Here is a 24592-nt window from a genome sequence, read left to right as displayed (position 1 = left end):
GCACGTGCCTGTGTAAAATCCATGGCAATAGAGCTTGGGTTCATCCAACTAAAAGATGAGAGGAGTAGAATCACTCTTGGCAAACATTGGAAAGATACTAGAAGATGGTCCAGAGAGTGATTTATCCTGGCTGAGAGCTAAACTACCTTTCTGGAGGTGCTGAAGGGGCAGCTGATGTCAAGAGAGGCCTTAAGCACTTATTTAGAGAAAGTGCCTCGAGGTAGTTGAAAGGAATTGAGAGCAGCAACTCTCAAAATACTGAGAAAAATGTTTTATCATCTTGTGCAAATATATCCTGTTTGCATAAACGGTTCTGGAAATGCCATTGGTATCTTCCTCTCATACCTGTGTGTGTGTGGGATGGCAATGTGCTCTTAACCACACACCCCCTGATTTTTTTTATCTCCTTTACCAATACAGAGGAGTTTTCACATCCCTCTTTGGTAAAATGGCTCTGCATCAGCCAAGTGTGGAAAGGGCTTTGATAACCTTCAAGGTGAAACACTTGTCAGCTCTCACTTTATCCAGGAAAGGATTATCTGGGCTGTGGAATAATGAGGTCATGTCTTTCCTCCACACCGCTGGCAAGAGCTTCAAATTTCACACAGGGGCAGCTGCTTACATCAAGCCTGCTCTGCTTAATGCTGCTTAAAGCTACCCCCCTTCTCTGTCAGTGAGTTTTCCCCAAACTGAGGGTGTGAAACGTGTTCACACAGCCTTGTTTGCAAGACGTGTGAGGGGTTTTCATGGTGCTCGGGTTGCTGTCTTGCCCCAGAGTTGGTTGGGTTGGATGCAGGAGTGCAGGATGCAAGCAGTAGAATGATTTGTGTGTGCTGCTGCAGCAACAAACACTGCCTGTGAGGGATGTAGAGGAGGATTTGGTGGGTGGCTGGACCAAAGCCATGTAGCTCTTTGCAGGTGAGTGTCCCATCCTCAGCTTGCTGCACTGCCTCGGGTCTAAACCTGCAGCTTTAATGCAGAGCTGTTGCACTGAGAGTGGCCACGGACATGAAAGATCCCTAAAGCACACAAGTTGTGGGTGTTAAAGCCTATGGGTGCTTAAGTAGATTAGCAAACAAACAAATCCTTTAATATTCTGGAATACTTCCTCACCACCTAAGTAGGGATTATTCCACCAAGCCAGCAAATTCTACCCTTCTACCTAGTGTACAGTCTGCCTTGCAGATAACTGTGCTCTTTAATAAGCAGTTCTCTTAAGCTAAAAAAAAAAAAAAAAAAAGAAAAAAAAAAAAGAAAAATATGAAAGCATCTTGAAAACTTCAAGAAAAGTACAAAAATGGCAGAGACACCTGTTAAAAATGTGCAAGACCCCGTAAAAATTGAGGTTACTACAGTGCTGGCAGTAGCACACGTAGGATGCTGCACCAGAAAGGTCCCTACAGCAGAAAAACGTTAGTCTTAAAATTTGTTTTACAGAACTCTCCACCCTTTTTTTGTACAGATATGTGACATAGCTCATCCACCACTTTCTTCCTCGCACTGTAAAAATCTTGGTTAAACTGTCAGCTTTTTATCTGAAACATGTAGAAACAACCGGTTACCTTGGTCTGATTCCTCTTCCAGGCTTTCATCATCTGTAATTTTGGTAAAAAGCTGCTTTTGTTGATGTGTAATGCATCATAGTAACCGGTTACACTTTTACTACAAAAGGGTGTTTTATTTTCCGGAGGGATGAATAGTAATCAAGGATCAGCTGGTAGTGCCAAGTGCCTTGATAACACAATTGGCTGCATACAGCTTTGTTAGGCCCCTTCCTGCTTGCCGGAGAGACTTAAGAGAAGATGTTGGGAGAGCTGTTCTTTACCTACTTGGCTGTTGGGGAGCTGAATTTTGGGATCACTTTGTCTGCTGGGTGAGAAGGTAAGCTCCTGCTTTGAGCACGTGAAGCCCTTACTGATTAATGATGGCGAGGGGAGGGTGGGAGAGGAGAACAGATAGAGAGCATGCTTGAAAATAAACATGTGATTTGGGAAAATTACCTCGAAATTAATCACTGTCTGATTTTAATGTGGAGAGGTGAGGGGGCTGATGGAGTTGGAAGGAGACAGAAAGTGGGAATACTGATTCTAATCACAGTAGGGGCTGATTTGTGTTTTTTTGATGCTGATTTAGGTGAGCTGGAGGAGGGCTACAGTGACCCTGACCCCATTGGTAGGAAGTGTCTCACTGCTAAGCACGGAGTGGAATCTCTCTTTGATCTCATTAACCCCATCAGCACTGGATTAGCAGATGTGTTTCTGGAGCTTGACTCTCTCAGACACTTGAGGTGTATAGAAGGTGGCAGAGATTACTTCAGTAGAAAAAGGTAAGACATAGATTCTTCTCTTCTGAATTTTTCAGAAAATTCAGTATCTAGTAGAGGTATCATGAGGGAGGAGGGGAATTGTTCCCCTTTTCTCAATGAGAAGAGGATATGTTGGGAGAATAAAAATCTAAGAAAAAGCAGGGAGGAAGAGAGATGAGTAGAAAGCATGTGTGGACAGTTTCCTCCTTTCTTCAAAGTCTGCTCATTGTTTGTTTCTAAACTCCACAAGAAAAACAATGAGATGGAGAAGAAGGAAAACCCGCAGCAACAATAACAGGAAGAGCATCTTGGAGATGGTTTTCCACAAAGGTGGGCTTTATGTCTTGCAGTCAGTTCTGTTAGGACTGGACTTAGCCTGAATTTTTTGGGAATAGTCAATATCCTTAAGTGCCCTATAATTTTAAGCTGGATTTATCCTAATGCATTGTCTTGGGAAGAAGGGACACAACCACATAAGCTGAGACCAAGCTGTGCAGATCACTTTGAGATTTCTGATTAAAGAATAGAATATAAAAGTAAAGTTCTGTGTTAGCTCTAAAATTCCACTGTTACATCAATTAAAGATCCCCCTTCATGACCTTCATCGTGGTGTGTGTGAAGGGAAAATAATGGTGACTGTGGCTTGCTGAGACCCTCCAGTTGTAGCACACTTGTGCTGTTTTATGTGAGGGCTGGAAACAAAGCTCATATAATAACCTCAGGTTTTTAATCTCTGCAAAACATAATTAACTGTTTGAAAGGGTGGTTGGAGGGTTAAGCTAGGAAGAATAGACTAGTAGTACAATAACATCTATATTAAAAATAAAAAAAAAAACCCAACCAACCAACACAGATGTAACGTGTTATATAATCTGTGTTAAACTTGCTCCGGGAAACCCTCCAAGAGCCAGTGTCAGTCTCCATTTTGTACAAGTCTGTACATAACCTCTATAAGAATTCGTGTGAAGTTGGGTGGGGAGACAGTGAAAGAAAAAGTCAGAACAGAATGTAGCCTGACCAAAGTCTTTCTGTGGCGGCGCACTCAGAGCAGGGACGGAGGGACGTTTGTTCCTTCGTGGGTCTTTCCACCAATCCACCCCCTCGGCACAGGTGGTTTCCAGAGCCTTGTCCCTGGCAATGAGCTTCCCAGCGCCATCACATCTCACTCATCGTCAAGCAGCAGTCTGAAAGGCTTCTAGGTGTATTAACCTCTTAAGTAATTACTGGTTTGAGATGTTATGTTAAAAAGTAGCCACCCTTCTCTCAGCAGGGGGGTGCCGTGCCTTTGGGAACCATGTAGTGTGTTGTCTCTGGCCCTGTCAGCCACACAGACGGTGCCTATCAGCTTGTGTTTGTTGCTTACAGATACAGCAATTAATTTAATGACCACTAATAAATAATATATATAATAATAATAATATACGGACCATGCCACAGAATGACTTGTTCTCCGGGAGCTCAGTCATTGTTTATGTTACCATTCACTTACTTCCAGTCAGAGACTAACTTGGAGCAAAGTTTGAAGCATGTTGTTTGGATACAAGGGGGAAAGGTGCTGAAAACAGAGGAATTATAGTAATATATCCTTTTGTGAAGTGTCAAAGAAGCTTTTAACACATTTCTGACAAAAGTCAAGTCCGTCTGTACCGATCTACTCCTCCCACTGAGCTCCTGTCAACTTCTGGTCCGTCCTTTCCACTGTCCTCCTTCCCTTGAACTACTGTCATGACACCTTTGGAAGCCATTTCTCTTAATAGAGACGTTGGAATGCTGCTTCCTTCCCATTCCCTGGCAGGAAGGATTGTTTTCCTCAAGCAGCAAGTAGTGCTGAAAATATTGATGATGTGGAAGTGATTTGGAACATGGCACATTTCCCCAAACAAACAAGTGATGCAGTGACATTCATAAGCTTTGGCTGAGGTGTACTGTCCAGTGAAGGCAGTGGGATATCCTGAGAAATGGGTAAGGAGATCCAGATTTGACTTTCCTGCTTTCATTTGCCTAAGGCCAGACTTCCTCTGATAAAGACATGAAGTTCTCCTCAGGGAAACAAAACTGTGACAAAGTGTATTGCAAAAAGTTACATCGTGTTTGGCTTTGCAAACAGCTCAGTTGGTCTCCAAGAATTTGACTTTTCAGTGAGGCTGTGACACTCATTTTGTATTATCAAGATTAAAAATGCATTTAACCTTTGTGAAGTCCACAGCACTGGGAACTCCAGTGTCTTTATTTTTAGCCAGAACCTGACTGAGCAGCATTGTGATTTCACTTGAAATCAAGTGAAATACACTGAGAAAATATTTTTTTTTTCTTTTAGTTCAAAGCCTAAGTTTATAACAAAGCCAATGGGTGAGCCATCTTCTGTCTTAACTATCTTTAATAGCCACAGTAGAGCTAGTTCAGCTGTTCCCCAAGGAACAAATTTGAAGTAAACAGTGAATAATTCCACATTTAATACATCTCTCACATTTGCTTTGCCTCTTTGTAGGTACAAACCAGTGTACATAAGGGCATCTGAGTACCTAACAGCACATGGAAAGATGGATATGACTTAGGAAATGCATACCTTGGAAGTTCTCAGCTTCTCAGATTGCTTTTCCTGACATGTTTTTTCCTTTCAACCTCCCTTTTCTTTGCCCAGGGAGGTTAGACAATAGGAATTCTCCCTTCCTCCCTTAGAAAGAACTCTCTGATCAAATGATTCTGTGTCTTCCTAAGAAGTGCTGAGCACTGTTACTTTAAAGCAGTTGGTACCCTGGAAAATTAAGTCTGCAGGAGCTAATGAGTCTTCAGGAGTGTTTGTAATTGATTCGAAGTTGTTGTTTTTTCATGTGGCAAGTTTAAAAAATACAGCAAAATGGTTTTGAAAGGTAATTCTTGACACCAGTCCAGCTTCAAAAATGTTGTTTTCCATTTACTTCCCATGTTTCAAACTGTTTGTGTGTGATGAAATATGAGTAGTGCTACTGCTATGCTCTTGCAGACTTGTGGTGAGAGATCTTTTCCATGTCTTTTCAACCATAAAAGAGAAAAAGAAAGGTGTGGTGTTGGTTTGTTTGGGTTTTTTCCCTGTACAGTACCCTCAACATAGACTCAGAGTATGGTAAAATATACTGATAATTGGATCTTACTTGCATAAGGTTTAAATTTTCTGAAAATGGGGCATTTGGAGGAGAATTAGAAAAGTCATGTCAGTTTGCTATGAGGACAGAGTGGTGTTTAAGTTCTAACAGATTGATGTTTAGGTTTTGATAATTGCCCTCTACAGAGCTGAAATCCAGCCTGGTGATGACAGGTATTTCACTACTTTGAGAGGAATGGACATAAATAATAGCTGAGCAGTTGACCTCAATATCTGCTGAAGCTGAGGACGACCTTTTTTAAATACCCAGAGGTCTCTGTCTGGCCTTCCATGTAGAAAAGACTAGAACACACCGGGGAACTGTTATCAGGGATTTTTTTTCTTTTATTTAATAAACAGGATGTGGAATTACTGCAAACACTGCCAGGCAATGATGTCCACAGTTCTAAGCTAAGATAAAATGTGCTTTCTGTTTTTCAGCTGGGCACACTTGGCAATTTTGTCTTTATTCAGAGGCTTTTTAGGTTGGATTATGCCACTGTAAATCTATATGAATAGCAACAGTGCAGTCCCTCCCTTGTGAATGCTTCAGTATTCCGGCAATGCTCCAAGAACTGTCACCTTGCAGTAGCATCACTGCAGTGTTCTGGAAGGTTAGTGGGTTACTTTAGGTGGAAATTCCATTTTCTGCATAGATTTTCAAAACTGCTCACCTTGGGAAGCAATAGATACAGGATCCTCATCAGGCTTTGAGGTACTTTAAGCAGGGTACGTATCAGTAGTAGGTGTGGCCTTTTTCTCAGTTCTTTTTGGCTTCTCAAGAACAATGTTTGATTGGTCGCAGAGAGAAACAAGAATCACAGGAGTGGTTTCAAAATAGAGGGTTACCGAGGGAATGGAAGAGAGGGGCCACCCCCCTCCCCAACACACACACAGAACTTTTGGTGTCATAACCTCCCCGTGTTAAGTGTGTGTCTGTACACGTCCTCCTGGGTGAGAGCCAGCAGGAGAGGCAGTGCAAGTGTTCCCTATGGCTTGTGTGGAATTGGAGCAGCACAGCTACAGCCTGTCTCCCACCCCGATGGAAATGAGGGGGGTTACATCAGCAGCGTGACAGTATGTGCATGGGCAGGTGTGGTTTATGTTCTTCATTGTTAAGGGTTTTCCCAGTTCTTTTTGGTGGGAGAAATCTGGCCTTTTCAACCCAAAAGCTCTTGACGGATGGTATTTTTTAATACTATCTCCAAAATGAAGCCTCCTGACTTCATCAATCCCAAAGGAAACCGGTAATAACTTTGATTTCCTAGGAGCAGAATCCAGCCCTTGACACTGAATATTCCTTGGCAGGTAGTTTTTGTTATTGTAGAGCACAGTTTCAAGATGTGACTAGCAAGCTCTCCTGGAGTACAACAGACCACATCAAACGTGCAAGGGGCCCTTGACACTTGAATTGCCAAATGCAAAACAGAATCTCTCAGAGAAGTAAGACAGAGAAAATGAGAAAAGGAAGAAAAAATGCAGGTGAATAACAAATTATATTTTATAATTCTCACAGTGGGATGCAACAAAATACTGGTGAGGTCACTGTACTCTTATAGAGTTGTGGTGAGAGATTTTCCATGTCTTTTCCACCATAAAAGAGTAAAGCAAAGGTGTGAGGTTTGTTTGTTTGTTTTTTTTCCCGTGAGAAGTCAAAATCTGTAAATATTTATGTATTGAAGTGGATGATGCTGCAGCCAGAAATTCATGCTGCCCCTGTTGCATGTTCCTTTTCCTGTAGCCAATTTCTGATCCAAAAGCAATGACAACACCTAAGCTGTTTGAGAACTGGCTCTCTAGGCACACGCTTTTACAGCATCATTTGGTATCATACACCTGTGTGAAGGCTCAGGGGAAGAAGTTTCTGTGAAAAGAACCCCTTGGTGCAAACTTCTCATCGTGGGATCCGTGGAAAAGCTTCTTCCCTGTTTGCATTCCAGGGAATCCAAGGTGGTCTGTTAAAATCTCACTGAAATGCCTTTTGACTGGTAAAGCAGAACCAAGAACGTGACACAGATGTTAAGTTACTGCTTCTCCACAGAAGCTGCTACGGCCGTGGAGGGAACCTAAACTTTGGTTGTTGACACATCGTTCTTGAGAACGACAAGAGAGATTGTGTTCATTAGGCCAACCCCATCACTCTTGCTAAAAGCAGGCTCAGGTTTCCATGTATATTTTCAAATCAAATTAGAAACGCTGCTGCTGAGACCTCCTTCAGCTGACAGTGACGGATTGCACAACCTGATAAACAGGAGGCATTCCTGGAGCTGTGCTAACACCCGAGTCACCACAAGTGGTTGGATAATAGAAATCACACACAGAGCCATGTATTTAAATTAGCAGAGAGCTTTACCTCTTCCTCCAATAAAGCAGCCCACACCTGGGGAGCGGCCACTTCTCCAACAGCAATGGGAAAGGTTCGTTTCTGTGCAAGGACTCCTGTCTCAGGGGGTAGTAAAAGGCAATTTGCTTAGTGATAAGGCAGGAAACAATGAGTTGCAGGTAGCATAATTTACAATAGATGTGAATGAGTTATTTTTGGTATTAAGCAAAAATGACAATTTTCCTTTTTTCACAGTTTTTTTTTATGCAGGCAGATGAAGTAATATTAGTTAAATAGTTAACAATGAATGCAAAGTAACGAAGACATGGTCAGTACCTTAGCAGAGTGTCTTGTGGAAGCGCAGACAATTAGTGTAGCAGCTAAACATGAAGGCTACAGAGACAGTTCTCCAAGGAAGAATTAAACTTGTTCAGAAAACAAATAACTGTGGATACCTGAAAAGGAGAGAGGTAAAGGTACCCATTGCCTTTATGGCAAGTGAATAGTGAAAAATGAAGAGACAGGCTGTGGCCTGCACTTAGGAGAATGAAGCTTTGCCCCTTGTTACCCAAGGAAAACACTGGTTTCTCTGATATGGTGCAAAAGATGGGGAAGGGAAAGCATGTTCTCAGACTCTCAACCTATTGTACAGACCCTGGCATTTTCTTTCTGTTTAATTTGTGCTGAATTTGGGCACAGACCTTGTTCTGCCGCGTTTCCCCTGTGCTTTGATTCCACGTTTGAGTGCTCGTGAAGCAGGTTCACAGTGAGGTTCGTCCCTTTGTTCTCAGGTTTGCCTGGCTGCTGCCTGTTACTGTCTCTTCTGCCCCTAAGAAAAACTGATGTTATCTTTTGAAGTGAAAACCCCATGTTCTATTTGTAACTGAGGGTTTCCTGTGTGCCCTTCCCCAGCCTGTGCAGTGACGCCAAGGGGTAGCGGCGCACGGGCTGCGCTTCTTCAGAGAGCTTTGAGAGCAGTCCCTGCACAGAAGCTGAAGAAATCCCCAGCTACTGGTGCCTTTGATCTCAGATAAAGGTCAACCTGTCTGGCAGAAAGTGTGATCGGAAATGCTACCACATCAGCCTTCACTTTCTCTTCCTTACCCCAAAGTGATTCACTGTACCTGTCAGGGTAGTCCTTCACCACAGCACCCGTGGTTTTTACTTGGGCTCTTGGGAATACCTTCATTCATCTCATGCCCCAGCTTAAGCCAGGACTGCCAGGATTTTCTGTGAGCTGCTAAGAAACTGTCCACAGTGCTTATGATTAGAGTAGTGTTTCATAACTACTGTAGGATTTGATTTTGTTGGTTTGCTGGGGTTTTCTTAATCACAGAATCGAAGAGGTTGGAAAAGACCTTTAAGATCATTGAGCTCAGCCAGCAACCCAGCACTGACAAGTCACCACTAAACCATGTCCCTGAGTACCACATCTGCACACCTTCTAAATCCCTCCAGGGTTGGTGACTCAACCACCTTCCTGGGCAGCCTGTTCCAGTGCTTTTGGTGAAGAAATTCTTCATAATTTCCAATCTAAACCTTCACTAGTGCAACTTGAGGCTGTTTCCACTTGTCTTGTAGTATTTATAGGCCTACTAGTGTGTTAAAAAGTCAGTTATGCTGGTGTTGCACCAACAAGCACATACTGGTTCCTTGCACCGAGAGTTTCTGAGGCTCTTTGAGCATTAACACCTACAAAGTTCCATCTAGTGCAACCTCAAAGCTCTGGGGAGCTGCAGGTTCCAGTTGTTTCTCCTGACACCCACCTCTGCAAGATCATTGCTGCATGGCTGGTGGAGGGAATACCTGACTTACACATGCTACAGGTAAGGCTGGCACAACAATTCTGTTTGTAATTTCATTATAAATGCTAATGTGTGTGGGGGTTTTTAATTGCTTTTGAATTCCTCTTAACTTTAGAAGTGTTGATGCATCTGTGGAGATTGGTTACTAACTGATAAGTAACTTGCATAAAGGGAAACGCATTATCTGCTGAGTTTCCTCAAAGCCATATTGGCTTTGTGACTGGGAGTAAGTGCATGTCCTCCTTCTGGACTGGGATCTGTGCCTTAGCAAGGGCTAAGAGATACTGCTTAGGGCGATTTATAATGGTATTCCCAGGTGGGAAGCAGTTTCTCCTTACTGATAGTGGGAGGATCACAGTTTATCCGATTCATCTTTACAAAGGTGTAGTTCGCTACCTATAAAGGTCAGTCAAGTGACCTAGAAATAAAAGTTGCTTCTAGGGGTGGATTAGGAAGAAAAGCAACAAAAAACCTAAAGATGGACTCTGCTTTTATTCTGCCCAATGTGCCTTTTGGCACGCTGAAGCTTGCATGAGGGAGAAGTAGCATCTGCCTGCAGAGGGTGGAGATTATCTCCAGTCTGTGATCCTCAAAGTGAAAGCGGAAATGGGAATTGAGTCACGGCTCTCAGCCATCATTCAGTCTCTTGAACTCTGTTCTGGGAGGTTTTTTAGAAGGATTGACTTTGGGCATAGAGGGCTGGTCTCTCTTGACTTGTTGTCAGTGCAGGAGACGGGCACCTTTAGATGGCAGTTTGGAGATGGAAAATAACTTGGTTGCATCGGATTTCTGTCTGTGTGTCAATCCTCGAGTTCAGGCTGTGCCAGGGATGTAGTCATAAGGTGTGTCAGCCCTCTTCCAAAGTGCCAGTTTATTCTCCAGAATGTAGCTCTCCTTTTTCTAACCCAAACTTCTGGCTGCTATAATTTCCAGGAAAAATCTAACGAGATGGCTTGTGTGAGGTGCAGGCACATTTGCTTGAGTCTGTGGAGAGCCTTCTGAATCCACCGGAGGGTTTTCCCTTCTTTCAGTGAAGTATTAATTCGGGTGCCAGGTGATAGTAAACAGCTGCCAGTATTCTTGGTGATTTTACTGACCCATTTAAGCCCAGTATTGTGTTTCTAAAATCAACCTCTTACACTTGGCATAGGTTTTTTAAGGTGGTATTAGTTTAGAGATGTGAAAAGAAAGATGCTGAGGTGTTTTTATGGTAGTATTCTAGGGGAAGTGCATATGGACTTCTGTGAGAACAAAGACAATTGCTAAATGTATTTTCAGTGGTGGAACAGAGCCCTGCTACCCCCAAAGGCTCCAAGATGGACTCACACCACTAAGGACTAACTCTGAAGGAGTAGGTTTTTTTCATTTTCTTAGTAATTTTGGGTCTTTGGTTGGATTTTTTTTTTTTTTTTGTTAATTTGAACTCTGATAGGTTCCAAACTTTTCAGATGGAGTTCACTGAAAATGGTTATGTAATTTGTGCTCGAGGTCTATCTGAGAATGCTTTTGGTGAGCAACCACATTTTCTAAATCCCCTAGCAACATTAATGCTGAATTGGGGTATTTTTATTCCATGCCAAAGATTTGTATGCCATTTTTTGCCCTTGAGCCTCTGTAATTGGCAGATGGTATCTGTGATTTGTCTATATCAGCAAACTGTTAATTACAAACTCAGAAGTATTAGAAGTCATATCATTACTAATATTAGTATTTTAGTATTCAGTATAGAACCTTTAATGCACAAAGATTTTATTTCCTAGAGAAATATGTGGTTGAGGTAAAGTTCTTGTATAATGATGAAATTTTTAAAATTTCAGTTTCGGTGTTTTCTTTCCAAGCTTAGTGAAGTTTAATGAAACACAACTGTGCTACGTCCATGAGTGTGAGCTGGGTGGACAGACTGTCACTGAGTACCACCTCTGTACCAATGTGTTCTGGTTTGTAGGGATTCTTTGCTTTTGGATGAATGTTCCTGCTAAGCAACTCCATGTATAATTCTTTTCTTTGAGGCAAAAGGTGGGAGAATATGATTTGTGTGAAAGACGCTGTAAAAAGCCAGTTAGAATGTTTCTGATAAACTTGGGGCTGCAGTGATGTTCAGCCAAGCACTGGAAGTCTCAACTTCTCCAATACTCTGCATGTTGTTATGAAACAATTCTCAGAATTTTGATGTGCTTTACATCATTTTCCCATATTCTTTTAGTTGCCTTTTAAAATTCTCCACTCAAAAAAAAAAAAAAAATAAAAAAAATAGTATTTGGTCATAAAACTAATGGCTTGGAAGGCATCCCTGTACCTCTTCAGCACCATGGCAGGGATGCAGTGGTGAGCTTTGAATGGGACCTTGCTGAGGCTGGGCTGGAAAGGCGGGAGAAAAAGACAACCGGGTAAATAACCCGTGTCATGCCTCGGTGCTTCAGCGCCAGCTGTAACGCGGTGGGAAGCGCCGTGTCCTATCTCATGGAAGGATGACAGGAGCGAGTGCTTTCCGAGGTGCTCAGCTGCCTCTGTACCGGGCTGAAAGAAGCAGAAGATATCTTGTGAATATAAATAAGCGCGTGGCTGTTCCACCTGGCCAGACCCCGCTGGGAAGGCGCTGACGGTAAGAGACAGACCAGAATCTCTCCGCAGGGCTGTCAGGGGAGCGTGGCAGAACTTCAGTCCCTCGGCAGAGCCTCTGCGCGGCGGTGCCCCGGCGGCAGCGCGGCTGTGCCCGCCCGCCCGGCGCACGGGGGCGGCTGCGGGAGCGTGTGCGGGCCGGGCAGCGCCGGGACGAGCCCCCGGGGCGCTCCCTCTGCCGGCCGGGCCCCGGGGGCCGGGACAACGCGGGGCGGGGCCCGCAGAGGGGCCGGTTCTCCCTCCCGCCCCCGTCCCGGCGCGGAGAGCGGCGGTGACCCGCGCGGGAGCGGCTCCCGGCGGGAGGGCGGGGAATCCACGCCGGGATTTCGGTGACACGCTGACATCAGGGGGGCGCGGCCGGCGGCGGGCGGGGGCTGCGCGCTGAAAGCGGCGGGGCGCGGCCCGGCTCACTCCGGCACGGCGGCGGGGCAGCGCGGAGCGGCCCCGGCACTGCCCCGGCGGCATCCGCGCCGCCAATGTGCCGCGGGAGGCGGGCGCTCACCCCGGCCCTAGGTAAGCCCGGGCGGCGCTCGCACAGCCCGTCCCGCCGGGTCAGGTGCGGGCGGGCGGCGGGGGCTCCCCGAGCCCGGGCTGCGCTCGGCTGGGCTGGGGGCGGCCGCCGGGCGAGGCGTGCGGGAGGTGCGGGAGAGCTGAGCTCCGCTGCGGGGCAGCGGGCGGGAGAGCCGGGGGTCGGCTCCCCGGGCGAGCAGCGCCGAGCTGGTCGCGATTCGCTGGTCGTGTAGAACCTCCGGGTCCGTGCTTTGCCTGTCCCGCCCGACCTGACGGGGGTCTCTCTGGCGTGACCCTCTCGGGATAGCGAGGAGCCTGCGGAGCCCCCGGTGCCGGGCTGCGGTGTGCGTGGCCACCAGGTTCTGCCCGTGCCCCGAGCCTGTCACCCGGCCCCCGGCAGCGACAGCCAGCACATGGCTGCGTGCAGGGAGCTCGCAGGGCCATTGCGCGCTGCCGCTGGCTTCGTTCGCAGCTTGCTCTGGAGAGCGAGAGCAGCTTCGTGGTTGGTTTAGAAAGAAAAAAAAAAAAGGGGGGGGGGGGCAAAAAACTGAAACGAAAAACCCCAACCAAAATTTCTCGCACCAGGGGTTGTGGTTGCACTTTGCCAGACGGGACTTGCGGCGAGGACCATGCGGTGAAGCCGAGCGCCGGAGCGGGACCGCAGCCCTGCACTCACGGGCCGAGGAGAACAAACAGCCCGAGCAGGAGCCGCGCACCCGCCGCCTCTTTCCAGAGACCTGCATCGCAACAGCTCCGCTGCCTGCCGCAGCCTGCCGCTGCCTGAGGCTCGATCCAGACACACCGCTCTGCAGGAAGGGCTGGATTTGCTGCCCGTCGCCTCCGGACCGAGAGCCCCGCTGCCGAAGGAGAGCGCTGCTCCCCTGGGCACCCCGCGGAGGAGCGAGCCCGGGGCGGGCGGCTGATGCTGACCCCCGGGAGAGGGGGGCTGCGCCGGGCAGCACAGCGGGGCTTCCCTCCGCTGGCCCACTAGGACGTGGAGATCGGCGAGCGAGGGCTGTGCGGGGACGAGGAGCGCAGCCCGCCGGCCTTCCCCGCCCCGCGGGGCCGGGAGGGCGAGGAGCCGGGGCCCCCGCCCGCTGGATTTGCCGTTCCCGGTGACTCCCCGCAGATATATCAGTAAGTTGGGGACCCGCCGAGCGCTCGCAGCGGCGAGCAGGTGCCGCGGGGCTCAGAGGCGCCCGCCTGGCGAGGGGCGGCCCCGGCCCCCCTCCCACCGGCCCCCTCCCGAAATACTGGGACCGAGATCCCGCGGGAGGGCTCGCGGGGGACCGCAGTGGGCTGGGAGCGAGCAGGAGGTCAAAAACACCCGCCAAACGCTCCTGGCAGGCGGGGGGCGGAGGGTGCCGGACCGCGGCGCGGGGAACCCCCGGGGCTGAGTGGCCTCTCCCCCCGGCGCTGCCGCTTTAAGCGCCGGGTATTCCGCCCTCCCGAGGCAGCGCCGGGCTGGGCTCTGCCCTCCCCTGCTGAAAGGAGAGAAGGAGGGAAAGAAAAATAAAAAAAAAAAGCCCATGTTTTCATTCATAACTTTTTTTTTTTTTTTCCCCTTTCCCCTCCTCTTCCTTCCTCTCCGTCAGCGCCGCGATCCGCTCCGCTCCGCTCGGGGCGCAGAGGGCGCCGCGCCGCCGCCCGCCCGGGGCTGCGGGAGCGGGGCGGGACGGGGCGGGGGGGCTGGCGGCGCGTCCGAGCGGGTGCGGGGAAGGGGAGAGAAAGGAAGGGAAGGGGGATCCCACCCCCCGAGGTGTGCGGGGAGGGAGCGCAGCCCCGGGTGCAGAACCGTGAGGGCTCTCGCCGCCTGCACCGTACGTTGTTTTATTATTTTATCTTGCTTATTTTTATTTTATTGTCGGGGGGGAACCAGTTTACGACCGATCTGCGCGGGGGTGGTGGTGGCTGGTTCAACTCTCGCCCGGGTCTGCAGCTGGGCTTGTCAGTCTGCGCCGCGTTGATGTTGCGCTTTCCCCCCAAAGATGGCACTGGATGTCTTTCGCATTTTCTTGGGATATTGTTTTTCATCCCCTGGGGAGCCCAGCTCCTGGCTGGTACAGCTGTAAATCTTTCCCTTTTCGCATTCATTCACCCTTGGTCTGTCGTGGATTTGTATTCAGTGCTCGTGAAGAAGGCGGCTTGTTTTGTGGGGTAGGAGGAAATTCTTTGCTGTGAGGGTGGTGAGGCCCTGGCACAGGTTGCCCAGAGAAGCTGTGGCTGCTCCATCCCTGGAAGTGTCCAAGGCCAGGTTGGAGGGGGCTCTGAGCAACCTGCTCTAGTGGAAGGTGTCCCTGCCCATGGCCAGGGAGGTTGGAACTGGTTGGATGGTCTTCAAGGTCCCTTCCAACCCAAACCATTCTGAAATTGTATTTTATGAATTAGAAGTGAGAGTGTTTGGTTTTCTTTTTAATCTGGTGGCCCTGAAGCCCACACAGGTGACGCTAGATGTAAAATGAAGTCTTTGACTGCTGGCTGAGCACAAAGACTTTGTGTCCTGGCAGAAGCTGTTGCTCACTGTTCATGCTCACTGTGTTAGAAGAAGCTTTCCTGTTCTTGTCGTCCCTGTTCTTCCATGACACAGTGCCCTTTTCTCTGTGGAGTGGGGAACAGCTCTGTGCTAGTTGTGTTCTGGGTAGATAAGACACTTTCTTAGGATTACTGGATGAATTTTGGAAATGCTAGATACCACTTAGCTTTCCCTGCTTTTCAGGTAAACAGGTATGACATCTTGGAGGGGAGTGAAAAGGGACTTTTCCTCTGGCTGACAGTAAAGAAAATCAGGTTTTTTTCTTTGGTTTCCTGTATAAGTGTGGCGTTTAAATACTCAGCTAAATTTCTGTATAGGTCCAGAACTGTCACTGCAGTTTTCTGAGTGAGCGTTGCAATCTTCATGTTGCCAGCTAGGCAGGATGAAAAGGGAAATATGTGACAGTTCTACTATTCTTCCACTATTTAAAAGACTAGAAGATGTTCTATTTATTTGAGAAGCTTTTAATCTATCTGATGAAAATGGATTTGTTCTTTGTTTTTGTTTTGAGGTTGTTGTTGGGGTTTTTTAATCTGCTCTTAACATTCTTATGAATCCTCAGGTACTTTTTGTCTGACACTTAGTTCATCTTAGCCTTTTCTACCTCGTTTTTCTTTCACACCTTGGCCTGTGGTCAGGAAATACTTGAAAACAGGTTGTTTGCACCCTTGCTTTAATTTTATAAGGAGCCTGTTAGATCTGTAGGCTGAGTTACTTTCTCATAGAAAATGTCTTGGCCACTTGACAGCACTTAGTTCAGGACTCTGTAATGCACATACGTCACTTTAAGAAGGAGACTTTCCAAAGGCACTAGGAAGCAAATTTGTTGAGCTTTCTGATGCTGCAGATTCAGAGGGAAGAGAATTGGTCACGTTCCTTACTCTGCCATGTGGAACACTAACATGATGGTGTTCTTGCCTGTTTCCAACTCAGTTTTGGGGGCATTCGAAATTGCTATTGCTAGTTAGGCAGATGTTGAGTTCAGTAGCAAGGGAGAAGCACTTCCCATGACTTGCCAAGCAAGCATACCAGCTAATACTGTTTTTTTTTAGATGGCATGGGGTCTCCTTTGCATTCCTCATCTATGATGCCATATCCATACTCTCCCCACTACTGGACTTCGGCCAGATCCTCAGCGTTGCTGTAATCCCCTGCTGAAAGAGATCAGTACCAGGTGGCTCGGGCAATTTGGGCTTTGTCAGATCATTTCTGTTTTCAGAAAGTCTCCGGTGCTTTATCCCTCTTCTTCCCTTGATCTTGTGTATGCGTGTGTACATGTACACATGCAGTGTTTATTTACACCTTCTGTCTTCTTCTTACTTTAGGGTTTCAGATGCATGCCAGGTTCCTGCTGAATGCCAGCAGTAGAGATCACTCCAGATGGAGCCCCAAGGTCAGCATGGCAGTGGCGGTTCCGTGGTGGTGATTCAGCAGCCCTCCCTGGACAGCCGGCAGCGCTTGGACTATGAAAGGGAGAGCCAGCCCACGACGATCTTGTCACTGGACCAGATCAAGGCCATCAGGGGCAGCAACGAATACACCGAAGGTCCTTCTGTGGTGAAAAAGTCTGCTCCGCGGACAGCACCGAGGCAGGAGAAGCATGAAAGGACTCACGAGATTATACCAATTAATGTGAATAATAATTACGAACACAGGTCCAGCCATGTGGGGCATGTGGCACATCAGCATAACACGAGGGCTCCCGTCCTGAGCCGGTCGACCAGCACGGGGAGCGCGGCCAGCTCTGGGAGCAACAGCAGCGCCTCCTCGGAGCAAGGGCTGCTGGGGCGGTCACCCCCGTCCCGGCCGGGCTCCGGCCACAGATCCGATCGGACAATCCGGGCGCAGCCCAAGCAGTCGTCTCTGATCGTGGATGATCTGAAGGGTCCTTTGAAAGAGGACTTGACGCAGCACAAGTTCATCTGCGAACAGTGTGGGAAGTGCAAGTGCGGGGAGTGCACGGCGCCGAGGGCGCTGCCATCCTGCCTGGCCTGCAACCGGCAGTGCCTGTGCTCGGCCGAGAGCATGGTGGAGTACGGCACCTGCATGTGCCTGGTCAAAGGGATCTTCTACCACTGTTCCAACGACGATGAAGGGGACTCTTACGCGGATAATCCCTGCTCCTGCTCCCAGTCACACTGCTGTTCTAGGTACCTGTGCATGGGAGCCATGTCCTTGTTCCTGCCTTGCTTGCTCTGCTATCCTCCGGCCAAAGGATGCCTAAAACTCTGCCGAGGGTGCTACGACCGCGTCAATCGTCCGGGTTGCCGGTGCAAGAACTCCAACACAGTCTATTGTAAACTGGAGAGCTGCCCCTCCCGGGGTCAGGGCAAGCCCTCATGATTTTGGGAGGGAGGTTTACTTCCTCCAACTTCAGTTTTTCAGGTTGTAGCTGATTTTTTTTTTTTTCCCTTTCCTTCTTCCCCTTCCTCTCCCGTTTTGGGAGGACTGTTCTTTTCCTTTCCCTTCTGTCTCCCCAGCTTCAGATACACAAGTTCTTCCCTTTGCATCTTTGCTCTCCTCTTCCTATTGACTTGGCTGAGTGTGGAGCGTTTCACGTAGTTGCTGCTGCTCTTTGGTAAGTGTGGACCTGGTATCTGCACCTGTCTCTCACTTGGGCAGGGTCTTTGAGTTTGTAACTGAACCACTCCTGAGAGAGACAGTGAGGGCTCACTGGGCTCTTGAAGCTTCTTGCTCTGTGAATATCTCTTCCCAAAGATGTTTTTCCTTCTCAGCAATTTATGGGGTTTTTTTCCTTAACCTTCCGGTAGCCAAGGAAGAATATCTTTCCTGAGTGAGCTGGATTGTGAAATAATTTTTTGTGTGTGTTCTTTCTGGAGAGGGATGTAAAATAAAGGCTTCACCAAATGAAAGGTCTGACTCTTCTATAAGCAGCCTGCTTCTTTTTGCATCTTTTTTTTTTTCCCACCCTCTCTTTTTGTCTTAACTTTTGGAACATTCTCACACCTGAGAATTACCCTGCCTGCCTCCTGCTTCTTGTTTTTTTTTTTACATTTTCAATGTAACTTCAGTTTTTGCTACACTGTGTAGATCTTCACATTGGAGACATTGTGGCTGCAACATACTCATTTGCTTCTTTTGCTGTCCAGTCTTTGAAGGATATTGCTCTCTCCACTCTCCTAATCCTGTTCTTATAGTCTGTCAGCATCAGTTGATATTAAAGTTGGTGGTGTTCATATATCCAAACAGCCTTCAGGTGTCATTGAGTCACCTAAATGTTCTTGAATCCTTCAAGTCTCTTGTGATCCTTTGGTTTAGTGAGTTTAGCTCTGCTCTGTACTTTATAATTTTATTCTGTCCCTGTTTTATTGCCTTAGCCACAAATTGTGGTCCTTTTTTGTATATTTTATGTATAAAACACAAAGTTGAATCCCAACTATTTTTAAGACAAAAGTCTGTTAAAACTTTTTTTATTGTAAAGAATATTTATTATGTGAATCTCTATTATTTTATGATATTTATTGCAAAAGACTTTGAAAATGTACTCATGTCTGAATATAACAAAATATCAATACTTAACGAAATAAGGATGACACGAAGAAAGTACATATGTTAACTATAATGCAGAAAATATATTAATTAATGAAAATGGCTCTTGAGTTCTTTTGTTACAATGACAGGTTGTGAGCTATGTGTGGAGTTTCTCCTTGAGGTCTGTCAGGTGGCAAATAACCTCCTATTGATACTTCAAAACCACTAGTCTGTGCTCTAGTTTAGTTTACCTAATTTTAAGTTCACTAACTATATATCAAATAAGTTTTTTGCTATGGGATATTTAATACAATTGAATATATGTTGTGCTTAACAGTGCCAAAAAGTGGAGGCTCTATTTATTTATCAAAGCATTTGGAAGAATACAGTTGTGGAGGAGGAAACCACAACTTCCAAGTTGGTTGGTTTGTTTGTTTTTTTTTTTTTCCTTAAGGAATATCACATTAACATGTAAAGCCATTTTAAATTTTCCTACTTAAACTTACTGGCTGGTTAAATTGTGCAGTAACTGAAGAAATTAACCTCCCAAGCTCAAATCCAAATAAAAAGCCAAAGGATAAAAATAGTGGTTGTGTTGCTGCAGTTTTGCTAGCTTTGAAATTTGGGAATGTGTGTGTTTGGGCCTATGTCTATGGCTTATTTGGTTCTTTTCCCATACGTTTTCCAATGTCAACTAAAACTATCTTCTGTCTTCAAATTAAAGGCTCTTAAGGGTGACCTAAGTGTCACAGCTGCTTGTGGCCATTTAACACACATTCAACAGAAAAAGCTTTTCATTAGGAGTGAATGGGGAGACCTCATTCTTCTCCTCATGTGGGTCAAGGTTACATTGCACTTCTCCTGAACTTAAAAGTTTATTAAATGGATGTAATTTCACATGGTGTTCAGAGTAAGTGGTTCTAGAGAAACTCCACTTCAGAACATAGTAATGACTTGACAAATGTGCCATATCTTGCTTTTTTGAGTCCTGATGCTTTGAATTGCCATATTCAAGCTGTCCTTACTCCCAGCACGGTGATGATCTGAATAAGCTCATCTTTTTCAGTTAATGCTGTCAAAGCTGATTCAATGTCATGTAAAAGAGCTGACTGAAAAGCTGCATTTTTATCAAATGGCACAGATGACCTCTGGGAGGTATGAAGTGAAATGATCACACATGGCTACATCTAGGAAAGCCCTTGCTTTGCAGTGTGCAGTTGGTACTGCTGCTCTCCCGGCCTCCGTGTGACAAATGTTTCGGGCTGGAAGGCTTGTGGGGCAGTGGTGGACGTATAGGAATTCTGCTTTCCAAGATTTACTCTTCCTGAGATGAAGCAAAGCCAAGAGAAGAATGTTTCTGAGGAGCAGGCGACTTGCTTTGCACTACTTTGCCATCACCGCTGCGTCTGTAACAGCGACAGCTGCAAACAGGCCTTGTGAGACAATGAAGTCCTTGTCCTGCAGTCGCCGCTGGTCAGATCTGTCCATTTGTAACTGTACTGACACCCAAAAACTCCCAGCCAACTGCCTCTTCATAGCTGGATGGGGTCCAGCTCTGTGTTGAGTAAGTTTGCTCGAAGGGTGTCAGTTGTGCCTCTTCAAGAAAAATGTTACACTGCGTATCTCTGTCTCTTTTTTTCAGCCAGGTGACTTATCTGGGGGTTTGGTTTGGTTCCTAGCAGAAGAAAACCCAAAGGGCCCACATGTACTTCATCTTTTAATTCTTATCTTCCATCACAAGCTATGTCACAGCATTGTTTTAGATTTCTTTTTAAAAAATCAACAAAACCTAAGCTATAGTTAGTCCCACTAATGCTCCCTTTCACAACTAGACTTTGGGAATAACCTCAGGTTGCAGTCCCTTCAGAAGAAAATTTGGCTTGACCTACACAGCAATGAGAAAATAACAGTTCCTTGGATGTCTTAAACGGTTTTCTAATTGCCAGGTGTTACCTAGACATGGCAGTGTTAAAACAATGACAATAATGAGGGGTTTTTTTCTTGTGTTAGTTGATATATCATTTGTACTTAATATACGTGTGTATTTGAGTTCACTTTCAGGTCCTCTGGTTGTTGCCTTATGGAAATGACTGGGAATTCATTCAGGCAGGTGGATTTTGTTGTGTAGAACCATGCAGGGTTGCATGAGAGCACATGTGGAAAAAGAATTGAGCAAGCTGACAGATGGATGAAGTAACTCTCCACAGCTTGAAGAGACAAAAGTTACTTTAAATATGCCCTGAGTGGTCAGTCATTGTAGTCTGTTCTACTTTCCACAATATAGTAACTGGAATGGCCTTCCAAGGGTGCTGTGTTCTGTTGTAAAGGGGTGTGCTGAGTGCCAATGGGATTTCTGGTGATTAGGAGGCTGAAGAGCAAATTTCAGTCCTCCAGCCCAAAATTTGCCAGTAGGCTGTTCAAGGTTATTCCAACAGGTCTGTAGAGTGTCAGACTGTCACTGTTACAACGCAGGTCATAAAAATTACTTCTTGACTGTTTTCTGATAGTGTTGAGATCTTGTTTTGAAAAATAAAGAGAACTCTATAAATGATGGTGTAATTAGGTGATAAGTTCAGCTGACCTACTAACCTAATTGTAAGGGTTGGTGATGGATTTGGCCAAGGCTGCCATCTGGTCATACACAGCAGAGGCCTCAGATGTGTCACATAAGGTCTGGGCTGAAGGAAAAAGGGAAGTCCCTTCAGCAAGCCGGAATTCAAGTCTTGCTTTGCTTAGTGTCTTGAAACTCATGGTAAGAGATGAGTTTTGGAAATAATAATTTACCAATAAAACCAGTTGGTAAATAATGTTTCCACATTTCCTGCTGGAGGAATCCATGGCTAGGGTGAGAATCTGAGCTCAGGGTTGGGGTGTTTCTCTAAAGACGGCTTCATTACACTAATGCTGGTGTGGGTGATAGCGTTATCCGAGGGGGGATAATGCTTAACAAATGAAAAGGACTTGCTCTTGTTTATGGTTCCATATCATAGAGACAGGTGGGAGAGGATTAGCTCCTCTGCCTGTGATAAAGCAAATCTGTTAAGAGGGATTAAAGGGGCTAGATGAAGTGTTTTAATAGACTTATATGAAGTAATAGATTTTTGTCCTGGAGGAATGTTCAGCACTCACTGATACTTCTGCATTTCTTGTTCTGCTAAAATTACCTCCAAATTCTAAGGAATCCTGATTAATTGTTGGCTTTCTTCCAGCTGCAGCATTTGTGTCAGTCATGTTGGTGCTTCAGAAACCTGGAATAAAATTTTGTTCTGCTGTCACACAGCTGGATTTACCAGCCTGACACAGCAAATGGGTTGCACAGGTCTCATTCTGATGAGCCTTCATTTGGTGGACAAGTTGTTTTCAGGGCAGATCATCATTTGTACTTCCTTGCTGTGGCTGTTTCACCTTCCTCTGGTTTATGAGAGGAGCCAAGGCATGGCTTCTCCCCTTGGCATTAGTTACCCAGCCATATGGAGCCTGTGTTAACAAGCTCCGTGCTTACTGGAAGGATCTATTCAAAAAACTTGTAATCTCCAGAGTGATATTTACAGCTTGGTTTATATTTGTGATAAAGAGATGCAGTGCTGTTGGTTTTCCCAGTATGATGCTTGCAGCTGCCATTCACAGTCCTCCTGGTGAAGGTGTCTTGAGGTGAGATTCTTATTTACTTGTTGATAAATACAAATTCAGGACAGGTTTCCTGCAGACCACACATGGTCTTACTTCTTAGGTTTAAGTATACGGGGGTGAAACCCTAATCTTAGTGAATAACTTTTGATCTTAGCATCAAAGAAGAACTAGAAGTTACCTGCATCTTTCAGTATTCCTGATACATGCATGTGAGAGTAGAAAAGGAAGAGAAACAATGTACTTCCAGGGGAAGTAATTCCGAAATTAGCTTGAAAGTGCATGAATTGCTATTTTTTTGAAGCAAGGAAACATACATTTGGTTAGTCCTTAGAGAAAGGTGCACCCGATAGCCGTGCCTCTGGCATTGGAAGCACGCCCTGTTTTTGTAAACCTTTGTATACACTTACAGTGCTGCGACCTGAAAACAAACATCCTCCAGAACACGTTGTCCGGAGGCACAAACTTCTGACAGAGGCTCTGCCCCAAGGGGCTGAACCCCATTGTGTTTGTGCAAGAAGGAGCACAATGGGACATCCTGCCTGACCCCTCGGGGTCGCTGCCATAGTATGACTGGGTTTGTTCCATGGAATATTTCTTCTGAATGGAGTTGATGGATTTACACCAGTGATTGAGTTGGCCAGGGGACAGAGCTCTTACACTGCCTTAGGAATGTTGAGCGTTCATAAGTGTTAGGATGTGCTCAGTTTGTAGGATAAAGTGACTGAGAAGTAGCTGGAATACCCAAAACATTTGCTGAAATTACATAACTGATTAACTAATGGATGTTTTGAATGAAACTGCTGGGGTTTTAAGCTTCAACTTTCGAACCACCTGACAGTTCTTCCAGTGCCGCAAGGATTTGTCTTCCACAGTTCAAACAGGAGGAAGAGATGAATTTACATGACCTGGTAAAGGTCCTCTCCAAAGCTTCGTTTCTTGTGTGATGTTTGATTTGTTGCTTTTTGATCCATGCACTTTATGGGTAGGACACTTCCAAATGAAAATGAATAAACTAGTTGCCTGGAAGGAAGGGGGAAGTGCTGGGACTTTTCTCTAAACTGGATACTGGGAGACTGCAATGTACTTTCTTTTTATATCAAGGTCTCCTTATCTAAATCTGGTCTCATTTATCCGACCTCTTTTCTCTGAGAGAATAATTGTACACTTGTTCACTTTTCTACATAGCATGGAAAGTTCTTCTGGATGAAATGATTTATGACTACATGAGCACCTGTGCTGTCACTGAGGCACTTGCTGATTTAATACATTTCTACATATTCTGTATCTTGTCCTAATCATGGTGAGGATCAGCCCGGTCAGTCAGGGTGGGAAATACATTTAGTTGGATCTCATGATATTGTTTCGGTCCAAAGTCCAGCTCTAGGTATGAACTTTGCCAAATTTTGGCCCTACCTGGGCTTGAATTTACTGATTGTGAGGAAATACTGTTATAGTTGAAAACGCATCAATTCTGCTGCATTAAATAGTCAAAGGGTCTCTGGAAGCAAGTGGTAGACACATAAGACCCCCTTCTGGAGCCTCCACAGACATTTTTGTATGGGCTTTCAAACCTGGAGCTTTAAAGCCTGTGTGCTTGTTTCCTCCCTTTCCATCCCTTGCCCTGTAGTGCATCAGGAGCATTTGCCATGGTAGCTCTAGAGTCACCCATCACTGCTGCCAGGTGCAGATAACATCCCCTGGAAAAGTTGACCTGATTTGCTCTTCCTGCTGACAACTCTAATGCACTGGGTTTGGGAGTTCAGGTGGCAAAAATTGCAATACCTCCTTAGCAAGTAGTTGAAAGCATTCTGCACTTGGACTTATGTTCTTTGAAATCAACTGTGCCTGGTGAAACGGCTCTGAGGGAAATACTCCCCTTTGGCCGGTGGGAAGAGCGAGGCTGGAGGGCTGCGTGGAGCCACGCTGTGAGGCACTGACACAACCAGGAGCCTTTGACCAGCAGTGGTTTAATTACTGAGTCATTCTTCTGTACCGAGAGATGAATGGATGGATAGAAGGATAAACGGGAAAACCTCTTCCTGCCTGAAACTGTAGCACTTTTTGGAGAATATTTCAAAGTTGTATGTTGTAATATGCCATAGGTGGGTGGGTGTGATGGCTTAGAAGGATTGTTAATACTCTAGGGGGAAAATACATAATCCTAACACAGGGAACAATTTGAAATGATCTTGGTACAACACACTGTACAGAGTGATCCATCTGTAATGAACAGTTCCCACATTTATTAGTTTTT

General features: G+C 46.0%; 1 protein-coding gene across 5 annotated transcripts; it reads left to right on the top strand.

The window, feature by feature from the left end:
* Window positions 1–1319: 1319 nt before the first annotated feature.
* Window positions 1320–19446, top strand: SPRY1 (sprouty RTK signaling antagonist 1). Of its 5 annotated transcripts, XM_032686082.1 has the most exons (3): window positions 1320–1881; window positions 2134–2326; window positions 16542–19446. In XM_032686082.1, the coding sequence occupies exon 3, from the start codon at window positions 16597–16599 to the stop codon at window positions 17557–17559; it is 963 nt and encodes a 320-aa protein (XP_032541973.1). In that variant the 5' UTR covers window positions 1320–1881; window positions 2134–2326; window positions 16542–16596; the 3' UTR covers window positions 17560–19446. The 5 variants fall into 5 exon arrangements, with proteins under 5 accessions (XP_032541973.1, XP_032541972.1, XP_032541971.1 ...); XM_032686081.1 differs by having other exon boundaries at window positions 1320–2326; XM_032686080.1 differs by lacking the exons at window positions 1320–1881; window positions 2134–2326 and adding an exon at window positions 13742–13820 and having other exon boundaries at window positions 16542–19285.
* Window positions 19447–24592: the final 5146 nt, after the last annotated feature.

The sequence above is a fragment of the Chiroxiphia lanceolata genome, chromosome 4, assembly GCF_009829145.1.
Source record: "Chiroxiphia lanceolata isolate bChiLan1 chromosome 4, bChiLan1.pri, whole genome shotgun sequence".
Taxonomy (NCBI): Eukaryota; Metazoa; Chordata; class Aves; order Passeriformes; family Pipridae; genus Chiroxiphia; species Chiroxiphia lanceolata.
The sequence above is the reverse complement of the archived record's forward strand: the minus strand, read 5'-3'. Positions and strand labels throughout refer to the sequence as shown.